At 37.0% G+C, this 16,725-nt stretch overlaps 1 protein-coding gene across 3 annotated transcripts in view; it reads right to left on the reverse strand.

Annotated features, from left to right (window-relative positions):
* Nucleotides 1-3,330: 3,330 nt before the first annotated feature.
* NR5A2 (nuclear receptor subfamily 5 group A member 2) overlaps nt 3,331-16,725 on the reverse strand; it is a 198,842-nt gene continuing 185,447 nt past the window's right edge. For all 3 annotated transcript variants that reach the window (XM_082264774.1, XM_082264775.1, XM_082264776.1), the window contains exon 7: nt 3,331-4,542. In XM_082264774.1, the coding sequence (XP_082120900.1) occupies nt 4,295-4,542 (248 nt within the window). In that variant the 3' untranslated portion in view covers nt 3,331-4,294. The remainder of the gene's footprint in view (nt 4,543-16,725) is intronic.

Consider the following 16,725-nt stretch of genomic DNA (forward strand, 5'->3'; position numbering starts at 1 on the left):
AATGAACTCTAGTCATAAATGTCCATGTTGAGTGGCAGTTATACACTTATTTGCAAGATACAAAGCGATTAGACTACATTTAGCAGTCTAAAAACAGTAAAGAGAAGTTTTTAAGTCTCACAACAGCAACACTGTTCAGACAAAATTACTCAAAAAAATCATTAGAAAATGCTTTCATTATTTGATTCAATCAACTCTTATAACTGTTGTCCCTAGAATGTATTATAGCAATGGCAAGGGTAGCCTAAGCATGAAATGTGTAGAGCAATATAGGAGTTATAGCTTATCAGCTACTGGAGAACTGCTGTGAAACAAATACCGGATGTCATTTCAACCACCTTTATTGATAACTTCTTAAGAAAGTGTAATAGTGAAATGCTTTATTTCCATTGGGGAACTTGACTGTCCACTTTAAATCAGCCATGACCCCTTTAAAACTGTAATTCTGATAACTCCTAATTCAATTACTGCTCGCCTATGAACCAACTACACACAGTGACATTGCAGTCAAAATAAGCCAATGGTCGTTGTTACTGAGTATTTGTCTAAAAAAAAAAATATATAATTATAAATCTTCTGTATTTGATCCATTTATTAAGTGCACTGGAAAAGTTGTCCACTAATGCATGTGTTTCTAATCACAGTAATCATGTTTGTCTGATCTCCAAGAGGAAAGGAGATGTACATATAACAACCAATATGGCTGATTCTGGGAGAAAATGTGTGGTTTCCAAATTATGGTAAAAATTTATAACCAATAATCCAAGGAAACATGGTGTTTAATAACACAAAGCAACCAATCAGATTTCATCTTTAAGCACTTTAAATAAATCAGAGCAAAGAAAGCTGATTACTGGCAACTTGTGGTTACTGTATGTTGCTGTATTTTAAATGTATAAAGGACTAAGGTTAGGTTCACACTTGTGAGACCCACGTTCAGCCGGGAGGGCAGCTGCTTAATTTCAACGGGCTGCCCTACCTTTAGAAACACAGGTAAAGAAGTCCTGGACCCTTTTTTTTTAATCTTGTCACACTGCACCATGCGGTTTTGTGCACATGAAACCGTACGTGGTTTGCTGATGTGTGAGGGTGCCATTAAGACTAAATGGCCCCACATGTGTCTGCCAAAGGGTAGTGTACTTTGGCTGTGGGTTGGGAATGTGCACGATTTCGTGAGCTGATCTGCATAGGTGTGAACCTAGCCTACAGAACAAGATTCTTTATAGTTCATCTTAATTTACAAATAAACATATTTGCACACTGAAGTATCACAAGAATATGGAAGTGACCGGTTTCTGTGAGTTAGCTCTCATATGCTTTGTAATCATCAGTTCTACATTGAATCTACTTCGAGAATGCCAGGAATGGTCAAATAACTCAAAAACACATAGCTTGCACCAGCATAGATAATATTAACTTTAGCTCCAGTAAGTAGAAAAGTTAGAAGAGAGCCATATATTACTTGTTTAAAGAGCCATGGTACTACTATTTTGAAATACAAAATTAGCAATACCTTTGTGATCTAGTACCATTAGGCCAAAGCCATTATGAAAAAGTAGCTGTTTTTACAGTGGAAATAATAAAATACTGAGAATGTTTATATATATATATATATATATATATATATATATATATATATATATATATAAAATCATATTTAAAAGTTTGGTGAAGGCTGATTGACTTTAAAGAGTTTTGTAAACTCAGAAGCTATTTTTAGGAATGTTTGGCACCATGTCTTACTCTATAAAGTTTACTTAAAGAAATCATTTTTTTTTTAATCTGTTGCAGTTTCTTTCCTGGAGATCCTGCCATCAATATCACTTCCTTTGCAGGATGACAATGCTAAGCCACTGCCTCCAAACTTTCAGCAGCATTGCCAGCCTGCCATGTATGCTCCTTGAGTTGGCTATTCGGATGCCTATTAGGTCTAATAAATAGGCAGCCCAACGGCTAACTGAAAAGGTTAGTTCATTTTTGCACAAAAAAAAAAACAGCGAAAACATGAACTAACTTAATATATCCTTCCCACGCTTCCAGTCCCTGCTGAATTTATTTCTTTTTACCTTTAGTGATTAGTATGCTAGCCAGTGTAGCAGTCTGGCCATCTGAAAATACAATACACAGCTCAAAAGTTGTGTAGCATCATAATGCTCACAATGGTGAGTGGGCATTGGTCAGCACTGGTACAGGACCATGCTGACCAATAAGAATATCCTATTTGTTCTAGGGCAGCACCCCAGAAGTAAGAAGGATGTAGAAGAGTGCGGCTTTTGAATTCCCAGACAGCTATCAGCTAGCATGGGCAATGAAACTTGAAGACACTTAGGGGTTGATTTACTAAAACTTGAGAGTGCAAAATCTGGTGCAGCTCTGCATGATAGTCAATCAGCTTCTAACTTCAGCTTGTTAAATTAACCACTTAAGCCCCGGAGGATTTTCCTGCTAAACGACCAGGGGGTATTTTGCGATTCGGCACTGCGTGACTTTAACGGACAATTGCGCGGTCGTGCAACGCTGTACCTAAACGAATTTGACGTCCTTTTTTTCCCACAAACAGAGCTTTCTTTTGGTGGTATTTGATCACCTGTGCGATTTTTACTTTTTGCGCTATAAACAAAAAAACAGCGTAAATTTTGCAAAAATAACAATATTTTTCACATTTTTTTATATGAAATTCCCCCAAAAAAATGTAAAAATCTAAATTTTTTAACATTTTCGGCCAATTTGTTTTATCCTACCTATGTTTGGTAAAAAAATCGCAAAAAGCGTATTTTTATTGGTTTGCGCAAAAGTTATCGCGTTTACTAACAAAGGGAAAGATTTTTGTCATTTTTGTTGTTTTTTTTTAACGCGTAATGGCGGCGATCTGCGATTTTTTTTGCGGTACTGCGACATTGCGGCGGACAGATCGGACCCTTGACTGAAATTTTTGACACTTTTGGGGTTACCAGTGACATTTCTACAGTAATCAGTGCTATCAGGTCCGCCTGTCTGTTTTTCAGGCAGACCTGATCAGGTGCCCCATGTATCTCTATGGAGCAGCGGATGTCAGCAGTGACATCTCTGCTGACACCCGCTGCTCTCCGATCTGATCTGGTCCATTAAATCCAGACAGATGGAAACCCTATTTTCCATCAGTCTGGAAGATCAGATCGCATGAAAACGGACAGGCGGTCCATTTTCATCCGATCACCCATAGAGGAGAGCGGGGATATGACAGCTCCGTCTCTGCAAAGTAAGCAGTGGCGGGCCTGTCATCCGCCTGCTCAGCGGCGGATCAATCCTCTCTGAGCAAAACGGAGTCCGCCGGGCGGAAACCCCGTGTGAAAGGACCCTTACGCTGCAGCCTGCAATGGGTAGAGCCGGTACTAGCAGAAACTTTGCAACAGATCTACTAAAATGTTTTTCTTAAGAAAGCTTCATATGGTGAGGTAAGATGCCAAACATGACGAAAAAAAGATCTAGGGTTCACATACACATATACACTATACGGTTAAAATAAAGTTTTTACCTTTAATTATTACTTGCACACTTTTGAGAAGCAGTTTGTAATAATTAATGGAAAAACAGTGCAAAGAATATAAAAAACAAAATAGTAGCACATCACCCACTATAAACACAGTCCTGCAATAGAAGATATTCTGATTTCTGCTTGAGACAAGAGACTACCTCTATTATGTTTAACATTACTAACAAAAAGATTGGCCTATGCAGTCTTGAAAATGGAAACTCATGTATGACAGTTAGACTGAACATCTCTGTGCATTATGCTGCTTCCCTAACAAGACAAATACTCAACAAATGGAGAAAGATTTTTTACATGCAAATATATCTATATAGATTTATATTTATATATATATGAACATTTTTGGTTTGTATTTTGGCCAACTCATAAATAAAACACTCTTGGAAATGGAAATGCATAGACATATTCGGCGTAACTTTGTACTGACTGTAAGGAATTAAGATTCTTCAACGATGAATTATTTTCTGTTCTCTTAAATGAGTTTTTAATGAGCATCCCAGTCTTCTTCCCAATAGAGATGAGCCCACTTCAGGATACACAGCAAAGGACGACCACGTGACTATGCTTGAATTCAGGCAGAATGTCCTGTGTAAAATCCTTCGTGGGACATAATAATGTCATTCACAGTTTGAAATACAAATACCCTGATGCATCACAAATTGACTATTAAGAATTTTGTGATTATTATAGTTTTTGGACTTCAAATGTTTTTAAGCTTAAATAGTCTTTGACTGTGCACAGTTCCGCTGACGAGAAAAAAATAGGTCAGGCCCTCTTTGCGTGAAGCATTTCGATTAGGAGATTGTTACATGGCACATCACCATTGAGATGTTTGTAATATAGATATTCTTCTGCCTGCAAACTAATAGCCCGAATTTCTGGAAGCCGTAGCAACAACTGCCCAAATTTGTCTGTTTGCTGGGGGTAGTTACATAGGGTGTAGTCCAGAAGAGCAGCGTTTATTTGTTCCTGAACTCCCTCTACGAGCTGGAAATTCTCCAAGTTCTTCACGTCTAGATCACAAAAAGAAAACAGAAAACAATTAGGGAACAGTTAGTGCACTCTCTTGTATTGATAAGAAGTAATACGACATTTACATTCATTGTATAAGCATTGTCTAGATTAAAGAGGTCTAATTGAGTTCTTCACTTGCCTCAGAATGAAAACACTTTATTTAAACTTTTATAGCTTTGGATAGAGATGGAGAAGGTTGGGAACTCTATCAGGTTTTTATTGTTGCAAGTATCACCGGTAGGGAGATTTCCCCCACATCCTGGTATGGTGACCTGGGATAGGAATTGAGAAGAACCTTCCTATCCGGAATGCAGACAACAATGCTTGGCAGAAGCTCCTAGGGCTTATGGAAACCATAATGCATGAGTGTTGCATTGATAAAATGTTTCACTAAGCAGCTCTTTGGGTATATTTAACCTTTATTTAAAGAGAAAAAAAGAGAAAAAAATGTAAAAACAAAAGGTTTGTAAAATATAATTTTAACATGCTGTTATAGCTAATATTACTGGCATTAGAGAGTAGATAGTATATATATGGATGGGTTGCTGTCTTTGTGCAAACACATCTACCATCACAGCCATACGATGACGTCAAAAAAAGGTACCAACTAGAGATCATCAAGCTAAAAACTACTTGTTCAGTTTTGGATAAAGTAGGAAAGGATTAGAGCTACTTTTGCATTTGATATCCTAATGACAAAGGTCTTCCAGACAGAAAGTAAGTAAAAATGTAACTGGGACACAGAGAAATACAAATATGACAATGGTTTCGGTCTCCTCCTACTCTACTAAAGAAAAACATTTTATTTCTGTTTGTATCGCTGTGTCACCTTCACTTTGTGTTTGGTAAAATATTGTCAGCAGGACAGAAAGTAAAGGTTTCCAACTGAACCCCTGGCAGGGCTTCTAATCCTACTTCACTCTATCTAGAACTAAGAAAAAGTATGTATGGAGATACAATTAAAATTTTAAAAAGACTAATATGCAGCAATTATCAGTATATATAAGCAATTTCCCAAATTTTACAATTTTAAAAATATCCAGTTCATTACAGAACACATGCCATTTAACAGGAAATTGTATGTATGATCTAGCATCTCCAAGTACCTTAAATTGGTTGTTAAGCCATTGTGTCTTATGCCTACAATCTCCTCTGTTATATTAAATGATGTGCCCCAGTGCATGTGTTCTTGTAAAAATAAGCTGCTATATACCTTATTTTATAGCGCCGCTCGGCGCTCACATGACCGCCCGCCACTCTCCTCTCCAGATCTGACAGCTACAGTGGGAGGGGCTGAGAATCCCCGGTGACATCAGCCAGGAGGAGGAGAGGAAGAGAGAGGCAGATGGTCATGTGAGCGCTGAGCAGCGCTATGAAAAAAGTATACAGCGGATCGACGGGGGGGGGGAGGAGAGGACAGAGGAGAGCAGTGGCAAATGGAGACATGTAAACTGACCACTGTGTCAGGGCTCAGCAGCCATTTTTCTCAAAATTGTCTGCCTTTTTTTGTTTATAGTGCAAAAAATAAAAACCGCAGAGGTTATCAAATACCACCAAAAAAAAAGCTGTATTTGTGGGGAAAAAAAGACTTCAATTTTATTAGGGTACAGCGTCGCACGACCACGCAATTGTCAGTTAAAGCAACGTGGTGCCATATCACAAAAAATGGCCTGGTCATTAAGGGGGGTAAAACCTCCCGGAGCTGAAGTGGTTAAAGATGATCTGTGTAAATCCAGGACAAGCTGCAAATATGGGTATTTCTGCATTGTTCTTTTTGCATTTTCCAAACAGTGGGTTTATGTTAATAACCTAAACTTGTATATTTTTTTTTTTACTATTTTATGATGTGAATAGATAGCAAACTTGTGTAGTATTCATGAAGCAAAAAAGTTATTTTTTTTCTTTTCTTTTTGTTTTGTTTTTCTCAAAATGTATATGAATGGTTTTACACATCGGCTACCTTTTCATGTTTTTGGTTATATATAACTAAAATTCAATAAAAATGTATTTGTGAAAAAAAAAAAAGTTATCTAGCTTTCAGCTTTTACAAACCATTTCAGCTATCACAAAGCACAGAAAAAATATCTAGATTTCAAGCTTCCTTAGCCTTATAAAGATCAATAGAAGTCAAAGAAAATTTCAGATTCTATTTGCTTACTAAATCAAGCTAGCTAAAGTCAATCTCTGGCGAGTGGTAGCCAAAAACAAGAATTACGTTATAACCACCCTGTTATGCAGTTACTAACATTTACCACTTAATTAAGACTTCCCTACAACTGGGCAGACATTTATGTACATTTTCCGTGAAGCTTGCCTATACAGTGTCATCGATAGGAGGCAACAAAATTACAGATGGGACTAGTTTATGAGATTTCTAGGCAGCAAGTCAACTAGAAACTAGACTAGAAAATACCCCTCGCCCCCATGTTAATTTAACAGTTGCTCTGATATGCCTTTTAATATTTCAAGTCTACAATAATAGTCATTATATTAATAGTCAATTTTGTCATATTTTCAGTTCTAGCACAAGTATGTTTCCATTTTGTTGTACTAATTGTTTACTGGGGACAACGTACGGGATAAAATTGAAACATAAACTACTTCAGATGGATTTTCATTAGAAATTCATAATACAATTTCAATCAAGCAGAATCAAGGATAGCTTAAATAGAACAAGGTCAAACCCTTTAGTGACACAAGGGTTGTAGATTCTCACAGCCTGAACATAATATATGGTCTCCTAATGAGTCTCCAGGGTCCATCCTATCTTTAAACCAGAGTACAGCACAATTCATATCATTCAGATTAATTTTTCTGACCCAAGGTGAATTTAGAAACTGACCCGCCAAACCGTGAATTCTAATAAAACAAGACAAGAGGTCTTGTTTCCGTGAGACATTTTTCTAAATGATAGCAAAATCCTGGGACAGGCCAAGACTATGCTAATGAACCATCTGCTACACTCAGCTGGAGAGCAGAATGATCTTCATGAGGCACCACCTTCTAAAATATATATCTCTGTGACTGATCATCAGTGGAAAATAGATGGTCTGCTGGCCTTTAACCTTGCTGAAGATTCTCATGCATTTTTATTTTTATATCGAATAGACAATATATCCTCATCTGAGGTGTGTAAAGTAGAAGGTTAAGGTGTCACCCTCTCTTAGGACTAACGTGAATCAAGGGCGCTGTCATGTTTCATTGGATGTATAAAGTTGAACGCCAGCTTATCCAAAAATAAAACATCTGCATTTTGGAAACCACAATAGCGAGAGGGGCTTTCTTTGCATTTATGCTGCCTAGTTTTCAATGCAGCAGTAAATTAGTGCAAAAATGTTAAATTGAATTTTTAGTACTCACAGGTTTGAGAAATTTAAATACTCATCTAATGTACAGGAATTTGCTTTTGTCACTGAACAAAACGTGATAATAGGCTGTACATTGTACAATACCTATACAAAATAATGAAATAAGAGGGTCGATGTACTACAGGAGTCAAAATTGTTCAATAAGTAAAGCTATGCTCACTTTTAATATCCATTCATATGCAGAGGAATATAAAAAAAGAATTCAAAACCAATAAAGATGTTTTTGGAAAACAAAAGAAAGAAAACAGGGTTTTTCCTTGCACCTGATTGGATAACTCAAGAGAGATAATCTTTAGCATTAATTGGTTGAAAGGTTTCATTTTTTTGAATTGCTTTCATAAAACATAGGCTGCACTGTATAGGGAAAAATATGTTTTTTGAAGAGAAGCATCAGATTCAGATTTGTTTATCGGTGGCAATCTCTTTTTTCTGCCAGTAAAATAACTTTGATTGACCGCAGCAATTTACATATAATTCAAGTGATGTTTTAAAAATTTATTGAATGAAGTGACACACTTTTAAACCTCTATTTTATCCTAGTGGTGCTTGAAATGTAGCTGTGGATTAGGAATATTTCTGATGGTAACAGGCTGGAGTCCACCTAAATAATTTCAGTGAAGTCACCAACTTTGTTTCTGAAACAATCATCTGCTGCACTTGACAGTGAAAATGTAAAAAAAGAATGCATCCTTCGAACAGTTCCATAAAAAATTATTTGATTCAACAGGAATACAACGCTTGGCCCAATATATCAATGTGTGCGAAATAGGAACTGTCATAACAGAAGAACTAGATTGGTGACTTTGAGCAACAGTACAGTTTTTATTTAGCATACACTGATCAATGTTACTGACAGTTTCTACACGCTGTTTGGAGGAAATTTAGAGAAATTACAGATATCAGATCTTTGGTTGTACTGGAAAAGAACAACTAACAAAAAAAATATATATATATATAAATATATATACACACTATATATATATATATATATATATATATATATATATATATATATATATATATGCATGTCTTATTTTTGTAAGGCAAAACACGTATACATCAAATATTTTTATCCCAATTGACTTATTTTATATTTTATTTTTGAAATATTTCTCTTTTTGCTTCTGTTTAACTGTCTCTCTATAGCTAGTTATTCAGAATACCATAAAGTTATATTAGGAACAGGAGGTACAGTTGAAGAAAAGGCTTTACTTTTGCTAAATAAACCAAGTAGTTACCTGTAAGGTCTGTTACTTTAAACCGTGTAATTAAAGTATACATAAACCTAATTACTAAATTTTCATATAAACTTTAATACATTAACCTAAACAGTCATTTTCAATATGTTTAAGGCTCCATACACACTAGCGTTTGGCCTCTTTCACACGGGACGTTCCCCATCCGTTTGCGGGTGATATACGGACATAATGCATGTCAATGGGATTGCGGATGTCAGCGGATGACCATCCGCTGACATCCGATTTGCGTCCTTTCAGTTCTATTCCATTTTTTGGAATGGAAGAGAACCCTATTTTTCTTCCGTTTAAAAAACGGAAAGGACGCAAAATCGGATGTCAGCGGTGTCATCCGCTGACATCCGCAATCCCATTGACATACATTATTATGTCCGTACATCATCCACAAACGGACCGGATGACACAAGTGTCATGCGTGTCCGTAAAAAGAAAAAAAAAAGTGCCGGAGCGGATCGCAATACGGTCCGCTCTGTGTGAAAGAGGCCTTTTTTTAAGCTTCTAAAAGCTGTTATTTGAATTTATTTTCTGCTCCTAGAAGCTAAATAATGTTATGTTATGTCCCCATGCACACTAATTTAGGCTATTAGCATTTTTTGAGCCTCAGCGAAAATGTTTTTTCTAGAGTTTCTTGGAGCGTTTTCCAGCAGAAACGCTCCTAAACACTACTAATAGCATTTTTTGAGCTTTTTCCTTTTACTGCAAAAGCGCTGATAAAATTCTACCGCCCCTAAAACACTGCTAAAACGCTACTACAAAAAGCTATTACCAGCGTTTTTTTATCCAGCATTTTGTTAGCCTTAAAAAAGCGCTAGTGTGCATGGAGCCTCTGAAATTGTTACAGATCCTGCTAGGAAGCTTCTCATTCAGACACTTCCTGTCTTGTGACAACACCCTGTCTCTTCATTTTGCATGTGCATTTTTGTTACACTTCTGATTTTGGCTTTTGACTGCAACCACAAGTGATCGTTTTATTACACATTGCACAGGCATGGTCCACCGTGGTCACTATCAGGAATCCCACCTTTTAAAAAGCCATTTATTGCTCGAGTTAATATAGACTGGAAGTGGATGCAAAGCCGCTGCAGGAGATCAGCAGTACTGACATGCAATGATGGATGAAAAAAAGGTGCAAAATGCCTTTTGTTTATAATACACAGTACTTTAAAAATGGATACACTAAAACAGTGATGATGAACCTTGGCACCCTAGATGTTTTGGAACTACATTTCCCATGATGCTCATGCACTCTGCAGTGGAGTTGAGTATCATGGGAAATGTAGTTCCAAAACATCTGGGGTGCTGAGGTTGACCATCACTGCGCTAGAAGGATCAAGCTAAAAATTTAGGAAGAATGCCGCACCTATTATAAAGATACTCCAAATATTTCTGTTTTAAATCAGATATCCTGAAAGATCAGTCACATGGACTAAATGTAATATTTCCAAGTCAAACACACTTTAAAGTAAAAAATGTTTACTTACAACAAAGGAAAGTGTCTGAAAGTAACATCTTAAGCAGAATCAGCTTCTCTTAGTTCCCCTGCACTAGCCACGTCTAATCTATTCTGTTTTATTCACTCGGGGACTAATTACTTCTTTTTTTTTTTCTTTTTTTACATGAAACAACCTCCAAATAAGAGCATAGAGGGCCATGTACTATCTTTATTGAACAGTAGACCCTAAGGTCCTTTTGAATATATTACACACAGGCAGACAGCGGAGGCATTCCCCCTTCATGTACCCAGGCTAGCCTGCATACATTATTGTAATCAAGCCTTCCGTCTGTTAATTAAACAGCATCAGAGCACTGCTTAACTTTCTTAATGGACTTAAGCAAACGTTAAAGCGTTATTTAGCTGTGAAGGCTGCTTCCTGATATCTGTTAATCAAATAGATCATTAACCATTTAACAACCACAGGCTAATAAAGACTGTATGAAGATGGCTTCATTTGCCGATTGTTTTCTCCACGGACAGCTAGCAGTCATGACTGGAGGCCAATGCGGCTAAAGGCCGCCCTACTAGAACACAAGTGCGCTCATTGAAAAAACTCCTTTCATTCACAGAGAGCCTTATCATGGGATGTCAATCAGACAAAAAGCTTCAAGCAGTTGAATGTCATCCCATGCTTTTGCATATAGCTTCACTGAATACGTTTCTGATGTATTTGCTGAACCAATATTATCATACAATAGCAGACTACGTATGGAAGTGACAATGAAAAATGATTGGGCACATTTTTACAGGGGTGTCCTAGTTTGTGTTGTCCTAAACTGCCTGCTCTGTGTCTTCCTTCTATCTGTCAAAGTCAAATTTCTAATTAATCAAATGGAAAAAGATCTGCCCAAAGGTACAGTGCGTGGGACTAAACCTACCTCGTTAGAAGGTACAGCTGAAAGGCATGCTTGCTTTCCAAGGAAGGACATTCCATTTGATTGTAATTGCTTTTAATTGTTTTGATCTATTGTATGAGCTAATGGTTTTACATGGTGCTATTGTCTACTGTTTACTTACACCTGTCCCCTTGCTCTGTATAATTCTTCTATTGATCCATATCTGTATATTACCATATTATATCAATGTTTAGGATCATTTTAAACACTGCAACAAAATTGATTGCAACACACTAATCATCTCAATAATCTTCTTTTGATTTATCAACAGCACAAAGGCTCACATAAGCAATGCATTTATCATTTATATCATACATCAGATACGGTATGCCATCACCTTATACAGTTGTTGGTAAATCTGAAGCAGGTTGTACAATCAAACTGTAACATGGTTGATTATTAGGCTGTTTTAGTCATCAATAAACATTGAAAATGTAAGGTTTAACTATTTGTTGGCTTATTCATAAAAGTCCAGCTTCGGACAGGCATTTCAGCCTGCACTAAAAAATTACTATGCAGTATTAATCCCCCCCCCCCCCACCCCACCCCACTGCAAGGGTTGAATGCTAGTCTTGTCTAGGGGAAACGAATAAGCAGCAGTACCTATCTAAAGAAGACCACATACAGGGCAATTTTTATTCCCGGAAAGAAAATCGCTTGATTACCTAATCAAGACAGGCAGTATTGATGGGAGAATCCCTCCTGTGTAGGGGGGGGGGGGCAGGGGAAGCCGTCCCCTCTGGGAAAACACAGTGATTATTGCTAATGGCTATAACAGTCGCTAGCAATGATCGCATGTCAATTCCGGCAGGCTGGTTGTACCAAAGTTGATCGATCAATTAACTAGGACACATTCAGCCTGCCTAAACATGGTTTAAATCTAGTGAACTGTCCGAGATTCGAACCGCCTATGCCTGGCTTCATTCCTTGATTTGCTGGCTTTCTCATCACATATGAACTGTCCAATGAAGGTGCTGCTTTTCAGTGCTTGTCTGGTCATGGCCTCTTTGACTTCATCCCGTACAATGCAGGACCAGTGGTCCTGCTTTGTATGTGAGAACCTCAAGGTTCTGGGCTACATACTGGGAACAGAGGAGAGCACTTGTCAGGGGAACATAGAATAAGGTAAGTAATGCTGCTTATTCCTTTTCTACTAGTTTTGGTTGACTAACCTTCAACTCCTAGCAAATCAACATTACCTTACCCTACAAAGGCAGTCGGACTATCTCTCTGAGAAGTCATATTTTAGCAATAATAGCTGTGTGATATAAATTGGCATATTTATGCCTTAAAAAGAAAAAAATGGAATTCCCCTACAGTCAAAAGAGAATAAAACTGATGGGTAACAGCAGCTTTTTGCATTTGCAACACTTTCCATCAATTGCTTATTACATAAAAACAATACATGAAGGTTCATTTACATACAATTTGATATTATCGTCTAAAATAAACCTTTTTTTTTTTTTTTTTTAACTTGATCTTTTTTTCCCACTTTCTTCTACAATGTTCCAGTGTTGTTTAGGAAATTATTATAAGGGGTTAATGATTGCCTTGGGAATTAAACTGGTGGAAGCCAAATGATCAATTAATATAGTTGTTGTGGTCTAACAAGGTCACCTCTATGCCGTCTGTATCAATAATGCTCTAATATCATTACACACTGAATAATCCATCCATTAACATGAGTACTGTATTCCGTGTATGATAGACAGCAAATCCATAGTGCAGTCGGGGAGGCCTCGTATCTCAGCCTGGCGGAGACACAGTGCTGACTGAAGACTTTCTGCTCTGTTTTTAAGTGACTTTGATTGCTTTGTCCCAAAGCATGTACATATAATGAAGTATGTGAATCTCTTACTGCAGAAAATGCAAACAATGTATATAGAGCATATGTATGTAGATTAGGAATAAATATATGTTTCATTTATTCTAACATCATAAACTACAGTAAGTGCTAAAGAGTAGAGATAAAAGGGTGATTCTTTTAAAACGTATTTGCTGTGAAAGTACCGATCTCACCATCAGCAAAGTTTCTTAGCAACTAAAGTTCTCGATTTTGCTTAGACAAAATTGCTTGAAAAAAAGCCATTTTTTTTGTTTATTTACAAAAAAGAGGGGAGGGGGTGTTTTCGAGTAACTTGGGTTTCTGTGTATTCATGTTTTTCCCCTTTTTTGTGTATTTCTTGCTTTAAATATTTTAATGCACATTTTCACTTTTAATTTTTTTGCCATCTGTGAAAAAAAAGTATCTAATGAGGGGCAGCAGCACAGGAACAGATCTGAAGAAACCTTTGTAACCCTTCTTAGCCATTTAAACCACACTGCACCCTTAAAGACCACCAAGAGGTTCCCTAATTTTGTCTTCCCCATTTCCTCCAGTGAATTTCCAACATAGAATTTTTTTTGCTGAAATTTCATGATTTTTGTTGAAATTTCAAGGAACCGAAAACTGTTAATATTTCTTCATCAATCAAGAGCAAAATTATTAAAACATCTACACTCATTATAGCTAGTTCCCCTGAGGCTACATAGGACAATCTCCTCTAGCCCCCCTTTTTTACTGATATGCAAAGAGATTACAATATAACCCAGCTAAATCCTAAAACTTTATAACCAAAAAATACTTTAGTGACGATAAATGTTTTTCAAGGAGACCACACAAACTTTTACATTGGCTGTGAAGTAAACATTTTTAGTTTATTTAACATTCAATTATTACTTATAATGTTAATGGAAATGTATTAAAAGCAAGCCAGTAAGCCACACGACAAAGCTGTTAATGGGGACCTCTCGGCCATTGACTTTTAAATGTAAAAGTTCTTCTTAAGTACAGGTTCCTTAATGTCTACTGTTTTTGCGGGACGCAATATGTATATATATATATATATATATATATATATATATATACATTGCAGTTTGCAAGTGGTTTACCCAGATTATGGCTGAAGCCTGCTATTTTTATCATTTTAAGCCAGTGAAGTCTCTTCTGTGTACTTCATAAAAGCCGTACACACTTGACGGAAATCGGAAGAAATATCCTCCGATTTTTCTCTCTCTTGCTCAGCGTTCATTACCGTTTTTAGTTGACAGTGCATAAATGTTCACGAAATTTCTCGTCCGATTTTTTTTTTTTTTTGGACATTTGTTCCTAGACTTCCGGGTCGTCAGCAACTTCAGATCATGCGCAGTCTTTCGTATCCGATTTTTCACGGACGTACTGCATACACATTAAACGAAAATTGGTCGCCTGGGGATGGACAATAAAAATTTTGGTGTTTGTCCTTCCGTTTTTTTTTTTCGTTGAAAATGTCGGCATCAGCTGCTGAAAGTTGTGTACACACTAGCCGAAAATCGTACGATTTTACCTCGAACGGGAATTTTTGGCAGATTTTCTACTAGTGTGTACCCCACTTTACTTTTACTTTGTTACTAAGGGCTCAACTCCGCAGGCAAGCCTTTGGACAGGCTCAGTTAGTTCTGTAGTTAGGGAGCCCTAAGCTATAAAGCAAACCAAAATCAGAGGAACACCCTGAAGAGATTTTCTGGCAAACAAAGGTATCTACAGGTTCCTTGAGAAACCATGGTCTGACATGTTCTCTTCAAGAATGCAGGAAGTCCAAGCTTTCTTCAGCATGAAGAAATGGGCCAAAATTGTACTTTGGATGCACTGCTACCATTCCTCAACTAAAGTCTAAACTTGAGAAAACAAAGCTTATGTCACATTTAGGTTTGCACTTTGAAGTACATTGCTGATGTTAATATTTCAAAACCTAAGGCAGAGATCCTCCAACTATGGCCCTCCAGCTGTTACGGAACTACACGTCCCATGAGGCATTAGAAAACGCTGACATTCACAGACATGACTAGGCATGATGGGAATTGTAGTTCCTGAACAACTGGATGGCCATAGTTTGAAGACCTAAGGGCAGCATCACAAAATTAAGTACTAAATAAATATAAGAAAATGTTTTTTTGTTTGTTTTTTTAAGAATACTGGTATAACTTGAGCACCATCCTCATCTTTTTATCTTTTGTTTTTTTTTTTTACATTTTTAGATAAATATCCAAATGCAGCCATGATAGCACACACTAGTATACAAGCTGTAAATATATACACATAGTAGGAATTGGATACTCAGGTATCCAAATAACATTTTTAGTTAAAAATAATTTATTAAAATGCCTATTCAAGTTTATTCTTCAGCCTACGTTCATATGGTATATAGTCTAACTATACATTTTTTGTGCAGTTTCTTTGAAAAAGATAGAAAGTTATCAAAAAGACTCAATATGCAAATAAATCAGGCAGCTGAATCCTCTTCCTGCAGGATTTCTGCTACAGAAACATGACAGATCGCGCTCTTATGTCTAAATAAGAGGGGACACGCGCAGACATTTTTTACTGAAAGTGAAATAACAGCGATTAATCGTGTGGCCATCGCAAGTCCCGGCTGGGTCTGCAAGCGGACACTAAATGAAAAGTCTCTATTGATTTTTCCATGGCTGCCTGTAAGTGTTACATCAATAGAAAAAGAAAGCAAAATGTTTCACCGCAAGGAGGAGAGACACTGGATTATTTGGTGTTTCCGACAGTAACTTAGAGAGGGTGATGGACGAGAGGTGTAGCAAAACTAGAGCTGGGGGAGAGACCGAGGGGAGAGAGAGGGGAAAGAAATAAGAAGCAGGCAGGGAATGAAAGAGAAATTAGTCAGACCATTCTGGAATACGGAATGAGTCATGAGACCTAACGGTAATGAAATATGAACCTAAAAAGCCTTGAATGTAAAATGGTGTACACCTTAATAAAGTAGATATTCATGGCAATAAAATATGACAAACAGAAGTATGGAACAAAATGTGTTCATTTCTATTGGTAAAGCATTATGTTTGAATTTTCCGAAGGGTTGGGTTATATAGTAAAAATCATTAAAATCTTATATTAAATTTAACATGGTAATATAATTTGAAATGTCACTTTTCATCCTCTCTGCAGCTTTCATTACAGTTGTACATTTTGGGCCTACAATGATGCCTTTTTTCAGGCAATTTTTTGTTACAAGATGACAATGCTCTGTCCCTATCTCTCAATGGGGCTCTTGCATTGTCACTGTCACATATGCTTACAATGGAGGCTACAAGTGGCCATTTCAATGCTGTCTACCATTGT

Source organism: Pelophylax lessonae, assembly GCF_965119305.1.
Source record: "Pelophylax lessonae genome assembly, chromosome: 8".
Classification (NCBI taxonomy): Eukaryota; Metazoa; Chordata; class Amphibia; order Anura; family Ranidae; genus Pelophylax; species Pelophylax lessonae.